The sequence below is a fragment of the Atractosteus spatula genome, chromosome 12 (genome assembly GCF_055471065.1).
Source record: "Atractosteus spatula isolate fAtrSpa1 chromosome 12, fAtrSpa1.hap1, whole genome shotgun sequence".
Lineage (NCBI taxonomy): Eukaryota > Metazoa > Chordata > Actinopteri > Semionotiformes > Lepisosteidae > Atractosteus > Atractosteus spatula.
In genome coordinates, this window is record NC_142717.1 from 41,550,147 (window position 1) to 41,570,503 (window position 20,357).

Genomic DNA, 20,357 nt, shown 5'->3' on the forward strand with positions numbered 1-20,357 from the left:
TAATAATAATAACAACAACAACAACCATCATCATCATCATCATCATCATCCTCCTTATACTTATAGAGCGTAAGTGGACGCTCCACTCAAAGCGCTTTACAAGCAATGGGGACTCCCCTCCACCACCACCAGTGTGCAGGCCCCATTTGTCGATGATGCGACAGCAGCCATTGTGCGCCAGAACGCCCCACACACCAGCTATCAGTGGAGAACACAATGATGAAACCAGTTCATAGATGGGGATTATTAAGAGGCCATTATTGGTAAAGGCCAGGGGGGAAATTTGACCAGGACACCGGAGTTACAACCCTACTCCTTTCCAGAAACGGCCTTGGATTTTTAAAGACCACAGAGAGTCAGGATCTCAGTTTTACGTCTCATACGAAGGACAGCGCCTTTTTTACAGTATAGTGACCACGTTGCCATACTGGGGCATTAGGACCCACACAGACCTTAGGGTGAGCGCCCCCTGCTGGCGACACTAACACCTCTTCCAGCAGCAACCTTAGCTTTCCCAGGAGGTCTCCCATCTTGGGACTGCTGAGCTGTGGGGTGATATAGCTGCTGCTGGCAATGTAAAGTTCGGTGCTTGAGATATTTTTGTGATTTGTATTCCGAGTCTATATATATTTTTTTAATTTGACAGGGGTTTGTGGCGTATTTACTATACATTTTAGTTTCCTTATGTCTATGTCAATGAAACGGTTTCTCCATAGCAAAGTGCATTTGAGAATGCCGTCAATACAGTGCTGTAATGAAATAGTAGCTTACCTGTGGTCCTGTAAAGCATCATGCTCCGTAATAGACAGTGCTATATACATTTCAATTTGTAAGGATACCGCTCTAAAAAAATAGGGCATGTGCCTGCAACCACGCTTTAAAACACATAACGGAACAAATAACTAAGTTTTTTAAATCATTTGTCCTTCCTACTATGTACTATGATTTTGCTTGTATTATACATTCATACCTACAGTATAATTAAACCCAGCAGTCTGAGGATGCACAACATTGAACTCTGTGATGTCTTAAGCTGTGGTGCTCTACTGCTTCAGGATGCCCAGTAAATCAGGATAGGAAATAGTACATCGGGGCAATGCGCTCTCGGAGCTCTCTTCTCCATCCATAGCGGAAAATATATTATTATTACTACTCTTCCACAATAAAAGGAACTTCTTTTTAGAATAAGATTCACTTGGTCCGATCTACCTCTGCACCCAGATATCTAGAGGTCCGATCAACCTCTGCACTCCAACCTGCCGCAGAATGTCATTTTCCTATTTTGAAATGAAGAGGGGGGAAGACTTTTTGCAACTTTGCAAACCGGACCGCGGCAGTCGCCTGTACAACACAGCGTCGCGTGCACGGTCATCCGCCTGCGGTGCACGGCCCGGGCTGACGGCGCATGCGCAGTTGCCAGCCCCCCCGAGGAGCGACCAGGAACTTCTGTGCGAAAGTGGCGAATCTCGGCGTCTGCAGCTGGGGTATCAAGCGACGTTTGGCTTTTGAAAGATATATCCGTTTCTGACTGACGGGGACAATTGTGTAGAACCAATGCAACATCGTCCAGAATAAGAAGGGACAATGCGCTATCAGAGGAAGTTACAGATCGCGGCTTCGGTTTGTTTATTTTTCGTGAGCTGTTTCCGTTTCTCTGAGGCGGAGAGCTCGACGTCGGCCCCTCCACCACCACATAAGCGTAAGTTTATCCCTTCTCTCTGGCGGTTTATAAATGTGGATGCTATTGCTCATTTCTTTACGGGTTTATGCAGTTTAGACTAGTGCACCATACCAGTAGCGTTTATTTTATTCACCTGTTGTCACTGGTATCTCCTTTTGATAGTACAGTACTGAAGTGCTCCCTGGGTTTTGAAATTACTCCGAGTCAAGATCAGGTGACGGAGTTGCTTTCAGCAGCTGTGTAAAGTGCTACTGTACTGCAGGGCTGTATAACCCCTATCTATGTAGGCTCCTATTACTAACAAAGCTGAAAAAAATACTTGCCTCAGCACATCAGAAGAGCTGGTTTCGCGGACGTGATAGGCTCGATGTACTCTTTAGTACCCATATTAAACGGGGAGGAGGAACAAGGATAACAAAGAGCCATTGTTTTTGTTAAGTACTTTAATCTACGTACACTACTCTGTGTGATTCGGTTTAAATCTGCTTTCTGACTGTTCGTCCCTATTTGAAGCACAGTAGTACGACAATAAGAGTTGTTAGCCGCTTGCTACCTGCAGCTCCAGAGCAGGTATTCCTCTCCAGAGGCAGTGTATCAGTTTACCTGTGTGCATTTACAGTGACTGAATTTACTGTCAAGTAGGTGGTGTGGCATGTTGTGGCAGACGCAGTGATCTCATGTGATTCATAGTAGTTTGCATAGCTTTGCTTTTCCACCAGATTCATCACTTTCACATGACAGGGCAAGACTATACCAAGCAGGCCTCGAAATTAAGACAAACAGTAATGTTCATTGCACTCATTGAGGCCATTAGAGCAGCCCAATTAAGTCTAAAAATCCAGAGAACTCCTCTTTTTAATTTGGACCTTGATCTAACGTCTGATGCATCGTAGCTTGCTAAACAGCTGGATAAGATTCTCAGTTTTTACTAATTAACTAACAGGCTAGATGGGCCAAATTGTGTCCTATAATTCATAACATTCTTTTGTATTTTGTTTTTCTGAGAAGCTTTACTGAACCTTCTTTGTCATTGAGGGCCCTTCCTTTTACAGAATAAGGAAGCAAAACTCAAGGAGGGAACCTGTTTATGAAAGGCCTCACACAGCACCAAATCAGTCCCTAGAGGATTCTAAGCAAACTGGAACCTTTTCCCCATTTTTAATAGCTCATCACTGAACATGGTAGATACCTCAAATAGAATATAAACTGATTATATATTTCCACAATCATAATAGTAAGAATAATAGAAGTAACTTCTCAAAGCACTTCACAGTAAGAGAAAAAAACGTTAACAAGGAGAAAAGGTAGCAAAGTTAGCACAATTAAGAACGGAGTTTAGAATGAAGACAACCGATGAAGCCTTACTGAAGAAGAAGGCTTTGAGTCTGGATTTGAAAGCGCTTGGGAAGGGTGAATCTGATATCCTTAGGGACAGAATTCCAGAGCTTCTGGGGCGCAGCGAGAGAAGGCTCTGTCGCCCATTGAAGGAAAGCGAGCTTGGGGGACAAGCAGGATACCAGAATCAGTAGGAATCGGTCAGACAGGTGCTGAGGTGCCAAGCCATGAAGAGACTTACTGTAGAGCATGAGGATTTTGAAGTCAACACGAGAGAGCGGACACGTGCCTAAAGCCTTGATATGCCTTCTTCAGGGCTCGACTTGCCTGGTTGTGTTCTGCCTCAGGAGGAGTCTTCTCATGGTTCTGTCCTTCTCCTCCTGGTTTTATATCTCTCTGTCCATGGTCCATATCCTGCCACTTTACTGTGTTGTGTTTTATACATTTTTTGAGAAAAGGTTTAAATTCCGAAACTTTCTACACTACCACCTCCAAGGAAGTCTGGTTTAATTTCAATATTAGGGCAGCTGTTGTGTCCTCTGGGCTTGTGGCCATTGTGACTCCCTCAAGTGGCAGGAGAAGGGACAGCTGAAGAACCGCTGAAAAGAACGGCCACTGTTTTTCCTTAAAGAATGGGGTACTGGGAGGTGCAATTAAACCTTTTTAGACATTTCCTCACTTAATTATATACTGACAGATTAGTTGATTTTTAATTTGAGGTCTGTGTAATTACATATAATTCAAGGTATTTCTTGTTTCTGTTTGATTTTCTGTGTCTGTCTTGCTCCTGCACATAACTTGATTCCTGAGAGGCTGTCTAGTTTTGTCTCTGTCTTTGGAAATGTAATCCAGACTCCTTGTCCAGTGACAGTATGATTGTGTATTCAGCCCATTTCCGTGATAGCTCCCTCTTTCTTGCAGTGATTTTTAAAACTCATTTGCTCCATATCTTTTGTGTTTCATCCTTTCTCATGTAATTCATATACATTTTTTCATGTTTTGTTTGGATTGTCTGTGGTGTTTGTATTGTTCAGGGCTCAGGATTATATATCATCATAGCTATAGCATTTTACTTCTTTGCACACTACAGTGTGTATACCTATACACAGCAAAACCATACCAGCTCTTATCCAATGTTTTTCCATTTTTAATTCCAGCTTGCTCTACATTTTCTCAGAAATCCTGTGAAGAATGCTTAAAGAATGTTTCGGTAAGTTACATTAGACATTTATTAATGTTTCGTTATGTAACAAGTCATCATCCTTTCAGTACCACTTGTAGCATGTGTCATGTTCATTTTAAAAAGACATACCAGTTAAGTTTGTTACCAGTTTGAAAGTGATTTGCTCACTGCCACTAATTGCAGGTTGGTATAAACTGCTTTGTAGTGATTGGGAACTGTTTAGACTTTTTCATGGGAGAAAGGAGTTACTGTATGTAGCAGCTGGTAGAGTTTGAAAAAGAAAAGGAAGTTTTTTTTTGTTATGCAGGAGGTTTAAGTGATAAGTAAAGTGATCATTTGGTTTGGTTAAAATTTCTTCTTCCACAAATTATTAAAGAATGTAACTGATGAGTGCAGTTCTGTTTTGACTCTGTCAAAATTAAATCTTGCTGCTCAGGGGCTCAGAGTTCACACAGCGTCATTCTCTCAAGAGGGTGATGTCATTTCTGTCAATAGGCTCAGTGCCAAGTTCTGCTGTATAACCACAGAGCAGTAAACTTCTTCAAAACTTCTGCAGGTAATGCCTTTATGATGTCAGAGTGGAATGCTCATTCCAGGAGTTTCCAAAGCCTCCAGTGTAAAGATCAGCTCTCTTTCATTTTTTCCTACCAAGAGAAGTTTTCTTTAAAACTGATTTAACAAACTACAGGGACATCAGCATTGCAATCATTTCTATTGAAGTAACATGCCACTGGATCTGCTGTGATTGAAATTTGAATGCTTGGAAGATATTCTAGAAAATAGAATATATGCATTTTATACAGTGTAATATTATTATTTTAGCTGTGCTCATGCACGTCTGGTGAAGAACAAGTAAACACCTTGAACAAGTTGCTTTCTCATTTGTTATAATCTTGACCTGCTTCTCTTATAACAATAGCACAGGAAATTTACTGACAAGTGATACACAGAGTAACATGTTAGTTTAAAAACTCTTTTGTGTCATAAAGCTGAAATGTTTTGAGAAGTGCAAAAGTATTTTAATTCACAAAAATAAATGAAAAATTTGCAGAAAAAGCAATGTTTTTATAATAGGCTTTGAATATCTGAGAGCAGAACACTTCCTACCCTGCAAACTGAAACAGTGGCAGAAAAATGTGAAGATAAAATAGTTACATTTGGTAAATATGAGGAGAGAAAATAAATGTTGGTATTTGTCCTTTATCTTTTGTTGTGCGATAGCTTTCATCAAACAGACAACAGTGTTAAATTACAAATATGTAAAATAATAGTTGCATAATTTGATTTGTAAATTCTAAATATTTGAAACTGTAACAAGGTAGGATAAGGAAGAAAATATTTTGCAAACTGTTTTTAAAATCTCCCATCTTAAATCGTTTTCCTGTGTGCATGAGTTTCACCACAAGAGGGCAGCTGTGGTCTCAAATGTCTAAAACATTGTAATGACAAGGATAATGTAAAACACGTTTTTCCTTAAATATTGTTAGACTCTTCAGCCTTATCTCTTTTACATATATTTTAAACTAGATTTTATTGGCAGTAGGGGATGTTAAACCCAGTCTAGAAAAATGTTTAAGTACAATCAGATGTGTACACTTGATTTTGTAAAGGAGCAAGTAAAGGTTTATTCCATGCTGAAAAGAGAAGAAAAGAAACACAACGTTTCGGCTGTGGAGCCTTCTTCAGGTGTGGCTCCACAGCCAAAAATGTGTTTCTTTTCTTCTCTTTCCAGCATGGAATAAACCATTACTTGTCCCTTTGCAGCCTGCGCATGCTGACGCAGCTACCTGCTTGAACTACTTGATTTTGTAATGTGTGTGTATGAATATGTTCCAATTCATTTTATCAGGAAAAGTGATTCAGTGGTGTTTATTTTGAGATCATCGCTAAAGGTCCATCACCACCTCAAGTTCTTTGTAATATCCATAATAGGAGTGGGGCAATCCTTTATATACTCAGACTGGCAGTTGTTGGGTATTTTTCTTCCTTTTCTTGAATTGTGATTTTCTTTCTACAGTGCCTGTGGTGCTACACCAACAATACCTGCTTAGATTACCCTGTCAAAAATCTACTTCCTCCCGCATCATTGTGCAGCCTGTCTCAGGCCCGATGGGGGGTGTGCTGGGGTAAGTATTTTGAAAGACCCTATTTCGAGTCACACATGTGCAATTTCAGATTTTACCCTGAATTTAAGAATCCCCTGTAGATGATTTTGATTAGAAGTGCATGGCAGGAGAATGCCGATGAATTCCGAGAATGCTGATGGCTTAATTGGAGTGCTAGGTTTACAAGGACTGAAGGCATACTGAGCTGGATATTGAGGCTATCATCTAGACATAAATAGTCCCAAGTCATTAGTTATCTTTTTTGTTAAAGAATTAGAGACATTTATGTTATTATTTTTTTCTCTTTATTTTTTATTTTCTATTTGCCCTCATTACTGAACTGAATGATGTAGCAGTAGGCTGCCAAATATATGATAACCAGTCTCATTATATTGCCAAAATTCTGACAGTGATGCCCGTTTTAGGATGCACTTAACTATTAGATCCATACAGTATAGCAGAGGAATGAGTGTGTTGTTTTGTGACTGATCTCTTCTGCAGTTGAATTTGTTTTGTGTGTAACAGAAAGTGGCCAGAAGGTGGCAGTATTGCATTGAAAGAGTGGTTATTTCTATGTGGGCAGCAGACAATTTACTGTGAATTGCGCAGTGTATTTCTCACAATTTTGCTTCTTTGTGACTAAATAAAAATAGGTATTATCAAGCATTTTCCCTCTGTATTGCCTTATCACACTCTCCTTGTTTTGTTCTTTCAGTGAATTTTGAAGCCCTCATTATTGCCATGGCTGTGGTGGGTGGAACCATTTTGTTAAGTATTACTGTCTGCTGCTGCTGGTGTTGCTGCAGGACTAGCTCTTCAGGGTAATTTCCTTTCTCCAAACATTCTGGTTGTGGCTGGTTCCATGATTGTGCTCCCAAAGCAAATCAGCTCTCCAGGAACACGTTGATAGAAGCTTTCTTTTGTGAGCTTTCAGTGGACTTACAATCGAGCTGTGTGACGATACGTCTCCTATAGGCTTTACAGACCCTGCCAGTGAGGGTGCTATGAATATGCAGTGCTTTGTGGAACTCAGAAAAGAAATGCTGCACACATTATTCCCAGAAATAATAGCTGTCTTATAGACCATTTCATGCAGGGTAAATCTCTCGTTTCTCTGTCTTTACTTAGCCTTTTTGCTTATACCTGACTGATACACAGTAGTTTGGAAGAAGCTAAAATAATAACACATTATTACATGAGGGCTACATAACAAAGAATACATAACAAAGAAAATGCTGCATGAACATGCATATAATATAAACTATATAATCAATTATCCATTATTTATATATACAGGTAGGCTATTCATGATGTATAAAGGGTATTCTAGTATTAGATACTACAATGTGGGCCTCATGTCAAATAAGACATAAAATTGCCATACATTTTTAATTTTACAAGATTATACAAACCACAGGTTAAGAATCTTATCATCTTTGTTTTGGGGTCTATTGTTAGTATTTGTGGTATATTTAAATATAATAAATGAATATATTTTGTGAAATTTAAAGCAGTGTGGTAGAAAGAGTTAGAAATGGTCTGAAAATACTAGCTTTGTTGAAAAAAAATGTTCAGCTGATGCAAAATGTCTAAAATGTAGCAGATGGCCATCATCCTGACACTGAAGAATAAGATCAGTCTAGCCTTGATTTGTAAGGGGTAAGATGTAGAAAGTGTTGCTTAAAATTGCTGTTTTTTATTCAAATTACTTTTATTGAATTTACCAGAACACCTTTCTGTGGATTAGTTATCTTATCAGATTCTGAAGTCAGAATTGAATTTGATCTTCAGAGGAAGACATGCTGAATGACACTGTGGCTTTAAAGCTTGGAAAATTCCAGCCTTTATCTCTAACGCTTTGCATGTTTTGCATCTCCCACACTGCACTAACTCTTAGACCCTAATAAAGCCTTTACCACAAACAGTGTCACATAATTAGGACCAGATAGATCCTAAAATATGACCAAGCAATCTCTAGGACTGTGAGAAAGCTAACCCCTTGCTCAGGTCATTCATCAAATGGGCATTTAAAGTCATTATACTGTAGTTATGCATATTAACTTAAACTTTAAATTTCTAATTTGCACTTTTTAGATGACAGAGAGTTTAAATACTCATCGGTAACATGTCTTATATGAATATAGTCATAAGGTGAGCTTAACTGTAGATAAGTTTAAGAATGTGCTTTGTTCCATTCCATATTAAAACATTTGAAGTTTGTACTTCAAAGCGACCGACTTTAAGTCTGAGTAATTATTTTAATTCTTTTCTCTAGATTGGACAGAGATGAGGAAAGATTGTCCCGAAGGCGGGAGGAAATCCGGCAGCGCTCCGAAGAGCGGTGCGTATGGTTTTGAAAATGGAATTGCAGAGGAAGTATTAATCTTGTGTTGTCTTGGACTCGGCTTTTTTCCATGTTCATGGTGGAACTTATGGAGGCCGGAGAAGAAGAAGCAGCAAAGTATTATTTTTTTAGATCCGGTGGGTGTGCCTCCATTAACCTGGTCAGGAAGCCACTTTAGAAAAAAAACTGCACGAGAATCGTAACATAATAGCATTTTTAGAGATCACTGAAGTTCTTACTTTTTGCACATAAAAATATGCAAGACAGAATATTTTTAGGGAATTGAAAGGACTGGGAGATTATTGATGTCTGCAGTGTTTGTCCCCTGACATTTAGCTTGGGGAATATTTTCCACTGCTGTTTTCTGGTTACACAGTTGAGGTTGGGATGAGGTCATTTCTGCACTGTGGCTTTTTTTGTACATTCTGGAGCCCAGTATCCAAGGAACAGTGCAGCCGACAGTGTTTCTAACTGACTAATTACAACTTTCAGAGCATTAGGGTTATATAAATGTAATTTTGCTGTCATGATTTTACAGCTTCATTTTGAGAACATCTGAATATTAAATGCTGTTGTAGTTTAATTGAAGCGTTCATGCAGGAGGGATGCTGGTGTGGCAGCGGTGGCCAATGGCCTCGTGTAGGGATTGTGTTTTGAGAGAGAGACTCACAACTGGGTTAACCACTAAACGTATGCCCAGAGAGCAGATGAGCCACGCAAGTCAGAGATTCCTGGAGCGGGTCCCCAGTGTCTGAGCTGAATTGAAAAGAGCCCTTACAGTGGCTCTTGACTCGTCACTGAGAAGTGATGTCTGTGATTTAACAGACATCATTGGGTAGATCTGTAGGCAGTAGATCTGGGGGGGTACAGAGTGAATCCCTTGTCTGTACCTCAGTAGTCATAGGTATGATTTCTGTTCATTTTAAAAATGCATGAAATGCTGCTTAAGTGATAAACAAAAAGTCCGTCGGAGTGCTGGGGCACATTGTGTATTTTCAGTGCTTCGAGATGGCCCCGAAAAGTCTGGACTTGGGCCAGCAAGGATTGACCTACTGTAGGACTGTAGCTGTCACCTGATTCATTGATGCTATTGAAAAACTGAGGTTAGAAATCTGCGCACTTCCTAACTCTGATGCACTTCCCTACCTCCTTTATTCCCATTCAGTTGTGAATAATATTTCCCCATATAACAATATAAGAGAATTTAACAAAATATTTCATTTTCAACAATAACATAGTTTTTATAGGAAGCATACCTTAACGTGGGAAATTACATTTTTTAACAGAATCAGGAATCAATTAGTGTGTGTAAAGCAGGAGACAAAAGCATAAAAGATGCAGAGCCCCGTTATATCGAAATGAGCAGCCAAGACATGATTAACATAACTATGGCAGCTGGAGGCTGGGCCTTGTGCACTGTGCAGAACCCAATGAAGACTTGCACAGAAAGGCTAATATGTATATCAGTGGCATAGAAATGCTATTTGAATATGGAAAAGTGGAAACTCTTTTAAAAATAATATTTGAATAAGCCATAACTATGTATTTTTGAAATATGGATACTTCTCGAAAATATTTCTGCATATTTTCCTAATTCACTATTGTTTCCTTAAGTTTATTAAACTATCCTTGGTAAAAAATCAATAATCGTTTAATATCCTTAAAGTAACTACCGTTGCTAAATATGTGTCGATTATAGTAGTCAAGCAAATAATCCAAAAATGTAATTGGATGCAAACTAAATAATAGGATGAATTAAAATCAGTTGATTATCAAATCCAAAAGTGTTTGCATTTAAAACATGTTTTAAATCAAAAGGTTTGTATTTAAAGCTGTGATTTTTTTAAAATGTTCAAAATCCGGTTGATCTTCCTTCCTACAGACCAAATCAAGACTATATATTTTAATACAAAGGGAATCGCAAGAAAGTGAGGGCACAGTTGAGTTTTAAAACAATTTCAGCATTTTAAAACAATACATGCTGACAAAAGAAGTTCTTTAGATCAGATTTTGCTATTTAATTTTTTCAGTAACATTTATACAAGCGTTAATATTTCCTTTGCTATTAATAGAGTTAAATATGTTGCTGCAACAGGTTAATATGAACATCAGTTACTATTGGCTATGAATAGCTTTATGATGAAGGGCAAGGCCCAATTAAGCACTGAGATAATAAGTTTCCCTTTAATAATCTGGTGGCTCATGGTGGAACCAGTTGATATTGATGTTTTGGAATTAATAGGCATTGCAGTGTTTCTGAACTGCGTGTCTCTCAACTTCCCAACTGTTTTTCATTAAGGAATTGAGAAATCAGAACCCATTAAAGTTATGGAAAACATAGGCACCATTTGTTGAACATTTAGGCATAATATTGCTCATGCAACACATGGAGAAAATGGATTTAAAAGTAAGGTTTAGCTTATTAAGTTGTTTTAATACTGGCTGCAGGAGATAATATATATTTTTTCTAATTCCAGAATGTGGTCAGTCACAGTGCAGATAACTAAATGTGATGTGCATGGCTAATTTGAAACCTGTAATTGTGTAGAAAGCAGACACCTGTTCTTTACAGACTAGAAAACCCAATGTTATATACCAAGGAGCTCAGCATCTTACTGCTTAAATCTGTATTTTATTTTCTCACTGGGCTAAAAGGGATACTGTGACTATATTAATATTCTATTTTAATAAAATACATTTCCCTTTTTTAACAAAACTTAGGGAAAGGTGACCTTAGTATTTCATTGTAAGGATCAGTTAACCAACTCTACAGATACAATGTCTTTTTCAATGTAGTTTCAATGTCGTTTTTTTTTTTAATGTTTTACCATTGGATATCCAATAAGGGTAAGTTATTCCCCCTTCTGGGGCCCTCCACTCAGCTTTTAAACTGAGCAGAACCCCCCTGGCTCTAGCAGAAGGCACTTGGTTTAAATGAAAAAACATTGGAAGAGTTCACATAAGGACACGGCATCGGCAGAAAGAAGCCACATTAAAATGAGATCCACTCCGTTTCATTCCAGTAATGCATAGATTTCAGAGCATTAGGCAGGGTTAAATGACATGAGAACTGTTACAGTAGCTTCATTTGCATATATATTTCTATCATTGGAGCTGGAGAGTATTCATTTTTCATGTTTTGTTCAGCAAATGCTTTGCATGTAATTATAACTTGATTTCTGTCCATAGCCCTATTAATCAGACATTAATATCTCCATGTATTTGCATTAAGCTAATGATTCAATCTTAATTAAATGTGCCAGTGCATTTCTGAAGAAGGTCATTATAATATCCTCAGGGGTTATTTTGTAGTTGCCAGTAGGTGACGGCAATCACAATTATACTGAATTGGTCATATATCTTCATGCCGAAGAAGGAAATACCGTTTACAGACATGCCCAGGGCTGCTAGCCTTTCTGCAGATAACTTCAATCAAGTCCTGCATTTTGTAGAAAGCACTGAGTATCTGAAATATTGGAAAATTCAGCATTTCTCATTTCTAGAGTATGGAAGGAAAGGTTGCAGAAGCATAAAATGTTTTCAACATGAGTGAGACTACAAAGGTGGAAATTGTGATCCCATCGCATCGTGCTTTTAATGCTTTATGTGTTGTATGTTCATAGACCATTGATATGGATGAAGCAGAAAACAAATTTATAAAGCACATGAACTGAAATCCATATTCCTTGGTTCCATTCAACTTATGTGCTATCACTAAAATTGCATCACAAAAAAATTAACACAAAGTGAACAGATCAAATGAAAAACTGAAAAGAATCCTAACATCGATGCATTCACTGTCAGGGAGTGTCAATTCTAAAACTAGAATTCAGACTGACTGAAAAAAGTGGATAAAAAGCTAGATTTAATTACTATTTCTAACTTGTTGGGAAAAATGAAATTTTAATGGTACACAAATATTTCAGTGTATGAAGTTAAAATGTTGATACCCAATCATTATATTACTTTTTAGGTTTTATAGTGAAATCATAATATAAGGTTTAATTTGGAGCCTTTTAATCAGACTTCTTTAGAGCTGGTAATAACTATTCCTGGTCATCTGATAGATACATATGCATCTACAGTAGTAACACATAGTTACTATTGCTGTTTCTGCACGTCAGGTGTTAGTGTTGAGAGTTTAGGTCAGACTGTTCAGTTTCCTTACATTGTCTCAAGATGAGTGTTTGAATTAAGAAGAAAAATGTTTTACATGTACATTTGTGAATAGACTTGGCTCAGTGACTTATATGTTTTTACTGCCATGAGTATTCACTGCTCCTACATGTAATAGATAATTTTCGAGCATTCTTAGTACAGTATTCCAGACTGTGGACATTGACAAATACACTCTGATTTTAATCTTTAGAGCTATACTTCTATTTATCTATCTATTTCTAACACTTCAGTTGACCTCCACATTTCATAGTCATTTACTGCATTATTATGCATTTGTAAGACTGAAACTGTTAAAAATCATCTTCTAGATGGGCAAAATCCAGTATTTGTTCTGTACAATGGTATGATCTCAAATAAGACAAGACTTTAGTCTAAACCACCATAGATATAAAAAAGTGTTGTAGGTTGTTTTGAAAAATATTTAAAAGCATGTTAAAATGGTACATTGCAAAACTCCACATGCAATAAAGTATAAAATATATTTTAATTATTATTAAATGTGGGCAATATTTGTAGCCTAGTTAGATAATTCAATTTACAGAAAAGGAAATTGTGATAAACGTTTTTTACTAATGTGAAAAAAATGAGCCTTTAATAAAACTACTATCTTAATTTTAAGAAATGTGATACTCTATGAATTCTTATTCTGTGGCAATCTCAATTTCACTACTGTAATACAAATAGAGCAGTCCATGCTGCTGCGATTTGTGGGAATGTGTATTTGCTGTAAGTCAAAGAAAAAATTCCCTATGGTTTTTCCATTTTGTTTTTTTAAGGTTGATTCAGAGTTGCATGATGCCTGGAATCAGGCCTCTTTGCCCATGTGGTTTTACATTTGCACCCAGCTGTACTGCAGACTGTCACTTCATTTTCATCTTCTGATCTTTAATTTACTTAAGATCTGTGTTTCAGGGCCTTTTGAATTTGTACCCCTCCCCCATCATCAATAAAACATCTCTAGGAGATTGTTTTCATCTTGTGTCAAAAGGAACACATTATGTTCACATTATCAAATAATTTAAAAATGAAAGCCAGACTCCTTAAATTAATAAATATCATTGCCTACAGAGCTATAGAATGGTTTTCATCTGCCTGACTTGACAGTACTTTGTTTTCAGTCACATACAGATTGTTTTGTGATACTTGCATACATCTTCAGAAGATAATAATACCATGAGAAGATCTCATGGTATTAAATAACTGCAGAAAGAAGCCTTGAAAGAATTTAAGGGGACCTTACATTTCTTCCAGATGAACAATGTGATTTGATATGCTGATGCAGCACATTGTGTAATACCTTCTTTCTTTTATTAATCTCTGCTTATTCAGTTTCAAAAATCATGTTTCTGCTACCATTTGAATCAATAGAATATTAATTAAGCCTGTTTTTGTAAGCTACATCATAAGGTAAAATACAAGTGTCACTTTAGTCTCTTAGTGGCACTGCATTGGGAAATACATTCAGATGTGGTATTTGTTCCTGATTGGAAGCAGTTTTTAATGATCTTGTTTTCTCTGCTGTTGCTGTACCTGTTGTGCTGTTCATTATTTGTGTTTTAATCAAAACTGAAAAGTATTTTTTTTTGCAGGAAGGCAGAAAGAAAATCTAGGCATGATGAAATCCGCAAAAAGTATGGTATGTACCAGTGGCTTTATTAAGCAAGATTGGCACACACAAATATGTTTGATTAAGGCTTTCTGAAATTGAAATTCTTTGGGTTAGTCCTGCAGTTTACTCTTTAAAAGTTACTCTTAAACACGAGTTTATATGGTCAATACTTTTTTAAATAGAATGACAGCACCCTTATTACATGATTATATTCACTTATTACATTACTCATCATTACACAGTAACACCTGAAATGATTTTAATATGTTTATTTTGTGATCAGCTTATAAATTGTTGTACTTTATAGTTCATTGGGAAGACTTTACGAAATTAGGTATTTCACTTCTTAAATTGTTTTATTTTAGTTGCAAATAAGAGTCAGCTCCCATGTTTAGCCCCTGCTGTGGTGCATTTTGTGACAGTCGAAGGGCTCTGCCCTTCATCAATCCTCCTGAGTTGCTTTCTGACCTTTCTACAGCTTGGGCTCCATGAGAAGACATCTTTGGCAACAGGCCTAAATCAGAGCTGATGTCATTGCTATATGTCAACTAAATCAAGGCAGATATGTCTGCTCATGCCAAAATCTTTATAATGCATAAATGGCATAATGACCGTTTAACATTTTACAAAGAAGCTAACTTCAAATGAAAGTCACATAATACAACTGAGATTTTTTTTTTTATTTTCTGATTGAAATTGAATCAATTATCCTGCATTACTGTTTAGAAATTCGATGGTTATATCTGTTATAAGGACCTCCTCACCTATTTACCTTTAAATAAATGGCTGAACCTTAAAATCCGTGAATCTCAGTTAGTATTATGAGTGAAATTGTAGAAGCAAGAACATCTATCTTTCATTATTGCTGTTCAAGTGATGGGGAAAAAAAACTTCCCACTGCTAAAAACAGAAGAGTCTTCTTTTTCTGAACATTTTGCATACATAGTTGCAGGGTTATAGGTTTCTGGTGTCTGTGGATCTAGTGATCAATAAAGCATACAAAAATAACTTTCTGCTCAATCGTCTTTTAAAAAAAGATGATGAAACGATTGAGTAAGATGTGTGGTTTATCTCCTTTTTCTCTGCAGGGCTTAGAAATGCCTTACAGTGTTAAGTGGCAGAACAGTTCAGTGGCATGATTTTGTTGACTTGGCTATGCAGATTGAAATGAACCTGTCTTGAATGTCAGCCTCAGGGTGGCTCTATAGAATTTGGTTTTAAATTCCTCTCATTGGCCAGCTCCAGTCTGTTTAAATGGTAATTACACATTTATAATGCTGTGCAGGTGTCAGAATCTGCCACATTGTCCTCGGGGAATCCATGGAGACTATGGTTTATTCCTGACTGCAGGAATTTTATGGCTATTGCTCCTTGTGTTCCCAGAATCACTTCATTATTTTGCAATTGGAAAATGACTTAGTGTTGTATGTAAACACTGTGATTTAAGAGCTGCTAGTTTGCTTTCCTGATATATTTTATTTGTAAAAGATAGTGATTTTTTTTGTTTTAAAGTGGGTCTTTTAACCAACACTGTATCATCTGTTTTGAAGATAGAGCCATCATGTTTAATGAAAGTATTCAGAGATGTGCATGTTGTAAGCTGAAAAATACCATGTAATGGACATATCTATAATTGGACATGAGTATTTCAGAAGGGACAAACCAAAAATGCTATTACAAAATCTTTAAATTGTTGACACTTTAAACTCCTAAAGCAGAAAATGGTGCTTTTTGTTTTGTTTTCATTAGAGTTGAAAAACAAAAAAAAATAATAATAACTTCAGGTTGGATTGGTATAACTTTAGGTAACAAGCTGATCAACCACTGTTCAATGTGAAATCTTTTTCATAAGACAGTTAAATGATTATTTTGCTTCAACCTCAAAAACATTCATCAGTATCTCAAGTAAAAAAGGATTCCTTTACCATCACACATGGTAGAAATGAACTGTAGCATAATCCCGCTGGATTTACATGTTTTCTGTGGCAGGACCACCAACAAACGGGTGACCAAGACAGGACTGGGAATGATTGTCTTTGGCTATCAGTTCACGTTGGCCTGGACAAGCTTGTGGATTTGAGCTGAAGCATAGCGAAAGAAGGAAGGGCAGAAAGAAAACCTCATTTTGTTTGTACCACAGGGCATAACAAGCCAAATGAAATTCATAAGTGTTGAGAATATTTCAAATTTAATATCTTCAGTTGCTGGATCTGTGAAAATATCAGAGGATACCTTTAAGAATGTTTTTACTCCTTTCACAGATGCATGTGCTGTACTGGGTTTCTTGGCATGAAAATTACTTTGAGAACTGTTTTGTGTTTTTATTCATCTAAAGATAAACAATAATCATCTGCTGAATCCGATATATGTATATATTTTAAATTAGAAAATTGTATTCTCAGGAGGTAGCACTTTATATCTAACTATAAGAATTTTTCAATGTACTTTACATTAATAAAGTTATCTGTGTACCTTTTAGACACTACTAGAATTACTGTTTTGTTCAAAGCTGTGGGGGAATTGATTCTTAGCATGATACTGGGATTTGATGTTTTAATTTGGTCGAAGCATTTATATTGCAAACACTGCAAGACTGTTTACTTTGCCTACATACATAAGATGTGTTCTTTCTCCTAGGGCTTGTTCCTGACTCTGACCACCCATACAGCCGGTTTGAAAACGAGTGAAGTATACAGCATTCAAGGTGCATTGCTTTGCAGAAAGGGGGAGCGCTGGGAAATGTTTCTGTGGCTGTTTTCTTTGTTACATTGTCATCATGACTTATCCTCTGTGTTACTGCATATTGTACTAGTAGTTATATCATTTGCAAGAGATTGCCATAGTTACGATCTGTTTGTTTCTTGTTATGATCTGAGTGTGTTTTCATGTGCATTTGAAAACACACAATCACTTTTTTTCTGACTGCACTGCCGAAAACCATTGCTAATCTAAAATTAAGAATCGGTAAAGTTAACGAGGTAATACAGTACTCACTATTTACAGTGCGTGTATTTTTAAGCCCCACAGAATGAGTTAAAAGTTTTGCTTATGAACATTTTGAATTTAGGTTCTCGAAAAATTTCATTTTGACATCCTGTTAGCTCCTTGTTTTGTTTTATTTTTTGTCCTGTAAATGAATCGCTTGTTATGTCAATGTAAGATAATGCTGTACAAACCTGGGCTGAAAAAATTGATTTCTAATAAAGGTTCTTTTTTCACTACATAAAAAGCTTTGGTATTCTTTCAGTGTTTATGGAACTTAGACACAGAATATATATCGCATATATTAAAACAATTATGGCACATGATGCTCAGTAGTTTATCAGTATTTTATCATGCTTCAAATTTTAGAATAATGCAGTTTGCACCTGACAGCTTTTCTCATGAGTTTTGTGAAACCATTGCTTTCTAAAATGTTTTCCCCCATCTTGTTTTTACCTAGAGTAATAATAAAAGAACATTTGTTTCTTACAAAATCATAAATCAAAGGCCCTCTTGCTGAACTGACATGCGCCAGACTGCCTTTCAGCATGTAAGCCTTGAGCAACAATACATCTACAGTTGCTGATCTCTGATGTATTCATGAATTGAGCACTGTTGGGACAACCTTGACAGAGCACTGGGTGCTTGGCTCCATTCCTCTTCCGTGTAGGAGCTTTTGATGGCAAGGTCAGAAATGTCTGCCTCATTGATGTCTAGAGTGAGTGTCAAAACGAAGATTTGATTCAGAAAAGGGCATTGCAGATTTTCTTATTAATATTGTGCCGCGGAATAGATTAGAAAATATATTTAGTAGATCTAAAACTTCAAAATCCATTGACCAGTCCTATAAATTAAATGCAATGGAAATTATTTCGTGTTACAATTTGGCTTTCAGGTTTTGCTTTAAGAACGTTATTGGTACAAAAGCAATAGAACGGTTTAGGTAGCTAGTTAGGCATTTCAATGTAAATAATTGTAACAAAACATCACGGACATTTTACAAGATGCATTAGTCATGCAGAATATATTTAATCAGAATCAGATTCTGAAGTCTGCCTGTGTTGTGTGTTAAAAGTGTTAATGTAGACAAAATGTCAGGTCTGGCAAGGCTGTGTGAAATACTGTAGCTTTGCAATGAAGACAATAAGAAACATCAAAGCACATTAGCTGCCAGCAGCTAAAGAGTAAAAAAACCTGCAGTACCAAGCTCCTGATGAAATTGTTTGGAATTTCTTATTGTATAACTGCACAGTTATATGGAATGATGCTTCTGTTATATAAAAGTACACCATGGTGATTGTGAAGAAAGAAGCTTTTTGATTTTTCATTTCAGTTTGGTAAAATCCCAATTTCAGTGGCATAATGAAGAAATCTTACCTTGAGGCAATCTAATAGCAGTGAATTACCATTTATCACTTCATTTCTCAACCTCTGCTCAGCTCCCTTGACCCTGAATGACATGTGGGTCTCTCTGTGCTTCTTTAATGATTTTATATCAGTCAAAATCCTGCTCTGTTTCCATTTCCATAAACAGGCCACTGTAAAAGCTTCTAATAAAGAAAGTGAACTGGGTAGATACCTTTTCCCAAAATGCACCTCGACTGAGGTTTTCAGGTACATGTAATGCTGAGATGTATTTGAAAATGTTAGAATTTAAAATAGTAAAATTCTTCCTTAAAATTTATTCCCAGAGTCAAGATCCACTTGACCTTCAGTTCACCACACTGAGGCTGAAGGCAGCTGGAAATTCTGTTTCAGTCTGGGATTCACCTCACTTACGCAAACCTGTTTGCTTAATTATGAACTGTATAGATGTAGCTATAACTTCTGTTTTAATTAATTATTAATACGTCAGTAGGCTGGTATAGCTCTTTATGATTTTTTTTTTATGGTTTATACTTGAAAAGACTGGTGAAGAGTCCTACATATTTGATTTTACTGAAACCTTACAGTGAATACAAGTATATGAAAATCCAATATGTATGCTCCCAGACATGTATATTTTTAAATTTCTCCAGATATTCCCATCCTCATCCCACAAAGTCTGGAAATTGTGGAGAGTCTTGCCATGGTTGATGCTAATATCATTGATATCATAGACCTGACAATTCCCGGTCATGTCATGGTGACAGTTTCAAATGTATACATTGATCTTCAGATTAAAACAACATTTAAGCACACTGTAATTAAAGTGGTGAAGGGTCAGTGAGGTGGGGAGGTGGTGGGGAGAAACTAAAGCATCATAAAATCTGTGTGAAATAGCTCACAGAGCAAAAGTCCAATAATACTGTATATATAAGATCACTTGATTGGCCATATACAATTTCTTGTATTAGGAATTTGTCTTTTTTTGCATACCCCAGCTTGCTCTCCATGAGATGCACAGACAGGGAGAGAAGCTGGGGGTCACAGCGCAGGCTCAGCCATTTATACGGCACCCCTGGAGTAGCTGGGGTTAAGGGCCTTGCTCAGGGGCCCAACGGAGTAGGATTTGTAGGACCTTGCAGCCACAGGCGCAGATCCTTGGCCACAGAGCCAGATGCCACTATGTCACTGCTGTTCAAAATTAACTATGTGGGCAGCACTTTCTTTTTAAGTCTGTGCAGGATGAAAGAAATACAAATATATTGCATCACACTGGCAATAAGTAATAAACAAAGCCTCAAAACAATAGGACATTTCCTTATTTTTTAAAAATTTTCTGATTGTTTTCTTCTTCCTCCCCACTCACTTTGTACTGTATTTGTGTAAAGTAGACTGTCCATTCAAGCATGAATAACATGAGGTTTAAACATTAGGAATGATAAAAAACAGGTTGGAATTAAAACCTTAATTTAAAAAAGAAGATAAAAAATGTGCACATTGGTGTTGCATAAACTTCAGTCCTTTTCAGACGTTGTTTCATTCTGTTTTGTTTCCAAATTTGACACAGACAAAGA

At 36.9% G+C, this 20,357-nt stretch overlaps 1 protein-coding gene across 1 annotated transcript; it reads left to right on the forward strand.

The window, feature by feature from the left end:
- The first annotated feature begins 1,427 nt into the window (after nt 1-1,427).
- On the forward strand, nt 1,428-17,665 carry LOC148823105 (pituitary tumor-transforming gene 1 protein-interacting protein). Its single transcript, XM_088929254.1, has 7 exons — nt 1,428-1,699; nt 4,174-4,226; nt 6,217-6,325; nt 7,020-7,125; nt 8,580-8,645; nt 14,417-14,463; nt 17,074-17,665. Exons 1-7 carry the CDS (start codon nt 1,585-1,587, stop codon nt 17,121-17,123), a joined length of 546 nt encoding a protein of 181 aa, XP_088785380.1. The 5' UTR covers nt 1,428-1,584; the 3' UTR covers nt 17,124-17,665.
- The last annotated feature ends 2,692 nt before the right edge of the window (nt 17,666-20,357 follow it).